The following is a 1710-nucleotide window of genomic DNA, read 5'->3' as shown; positions in this document are numbered from 1 at the left end:
ATTTACTTAGCCGTCTGCTATCCCTGACCCAAGTAACTGGTGCCCCTCACTCACCCACAGCCAAGTGGAAACACCAAGTTGCAACTGAGCTGTAAGAAGTTTTCTCTCTTGAAGTGCAAAAAGGAGCACTTTTTGGTCTCTGACGAAAACTCTGCGGACGAGTAAGTTGCTACCGATTTATTCATCGTAATAACTGATTTAAACTGTGTGTTTTCCTTTCAGTTTTGTTTAACTTGCTATACCGTTGATCCCTCTATATAGGACTCAAGATATCGAGCTGATGCTTCGTATAGTGTGTGGATTTAGTGTTCCTTCGGCGAATAATTACATTTTTTTAAGCGAAATGCCTTTGGTGGAGATTTATATTTCTTGCAGTTGAGAATTAAGACTTTATCTCTGATATTTTTCTTTCTTCCTTTTATTTCTCGCTTCTTTCTCCCTCTTTTTTTCTCGTCTTTCCCTTTCTTTAGTTTTCTCTTCTTTCTCCTTTTCTTGTTATCTCTTGTTTCTCCATTTCTGTTCTCTTTTTCTCTCCCTTGATTTTGCTGTTTCCTCCTTCTTCCCTTCTTTAGTTCCCTCTTATTTCTCCTTTATTAAAAATTCTCTCTTCTTTCTCCCTTTCTTTAATTGTCTCTCATTTCCCTTTCTTTAATCTCTCTTCTTTCTCCCTTTCTTTATTTTTCTCTTCATTCTCTCCTCTTTATTTCTCTTCCTCCATTTCTTTATTTTTCTCTTCATTCTCCCTTTCTTTAGTTCTCTTCCTACCTATCTTTATTCCCCTCTCCCATCTCCCTTTTTTAAATTCTCTCTCCCATCTCCTTCTTTATTCCCCTCTCCTATCTCCCTTCCTTTATTCCCCTCTCCTATCTCCCTTCCTTTATTCCCCTCTCCTATCTCCCTTCCTTTATTCCCCTCTCCCATCTCCCTTTCTTTATTCCCCTCTTCCATCTCCCTTCCTTTATTCCCCTCTCCCATCTCCCTTTCTTTATTCCCCTCTCCCATCTCCCTTCCTTTATTCCCTCTCCCATCTCCCTTCCTTTATTCCCCTCTCCCATCTCCCTTTCTTTATTCCCCTTTCCCATCTTCCTTTATTCCCTCTCCCATCTCCCTTTCTTTATTCCCCTTTCCCATCTCCCTTCCTTTATTCCCCTCTCCCATCTCCCTTTCTTTATTCCCCTCTCCCATCTCCCTTTCTTTATTCCCCTTTCCCATCTTCCTTTATTCCCCTCTCCCATCTCCCTTCCTTTATTCCCTCTCCCATCTCCCTTTCTTTATTCCCCTCTCCCATCTCCCTTTCTTTATTTCCCTCTCCCATCTCCCTTTCTTTATTCCCCTCTCCCATCTCCCTTTCTTTATTCCCTTCTCCCATCTTCCTTTCTTTATTCCCCTCTCCCATCTCCCTTTCTTTAATTCCCTCTCCCATCTCCCTTTCTTTATTCCCCTCTCCCATCTCCCTTCCTTTAATTCCCTCTCCCATCTCCCTTTCTTTATTCCCCTCTCCCACCTCCCTTTATTCCCCTCTACCACCTCCCTTTATTCCCCTCTCCCATCTCCCTTTAATTCCCCCGTCTTCCTCCCCTCAGGTATTGCGGGAAAGACGGACCTGCTCAGAGAACGGCAATGGAGTTCGTGTATCTTTTGCACGAGAAAATTCGAGGCAACAACGCTCAGTCCCGACTTAGATGCTCCGTCACAGGTGTTAGTGGTACG

At 43.2% G+C, this 1710-nt stretch overlaps 1 protein-coding gene across 1 annotated transcript in view; it reads left to right on the top strand.

The window, feature by feature from the left end:
* LOC119586828 (proclotting enzyme-like) overlaps positions 1 to 1710 on the top strand; it is a gene marked incomplete in the record, with an annotated part of 21177 nt that overhangs the window by 9980 nt on the left and 9487 nt on the right. The window contains 2 exon segments of the mRNA XM_037935551.1: positions 61 to 161; positions 1584 to 1705. Coding sequence (XP_037791479.1) covers positions 61 to 161; positions 1584 to 1705 — 223 coding nt within the window.

This window comes from Penaeus monodon, chromosome 22 (genome assembly GCF_015228065.2).
Source record: "Penaeus monodon isolate SGIC_2016 chromosome 22, NSTDA_Pmon_1, whole genome shotgun sequence".
In the NCBI taxonomy this organism is placed as follows: domain Eukaryota; kingdom Metazoa; phylum Arthropoda; class Malacostraca; order Decapoda; family Penaeidae; genus Penaeus; species Penaeus monodon.
The sequence above is the reverse complement of the archived record's forward strand: the minus strand, read 5'-3'. Positions and strand labels throughout refer to the sequence as shown.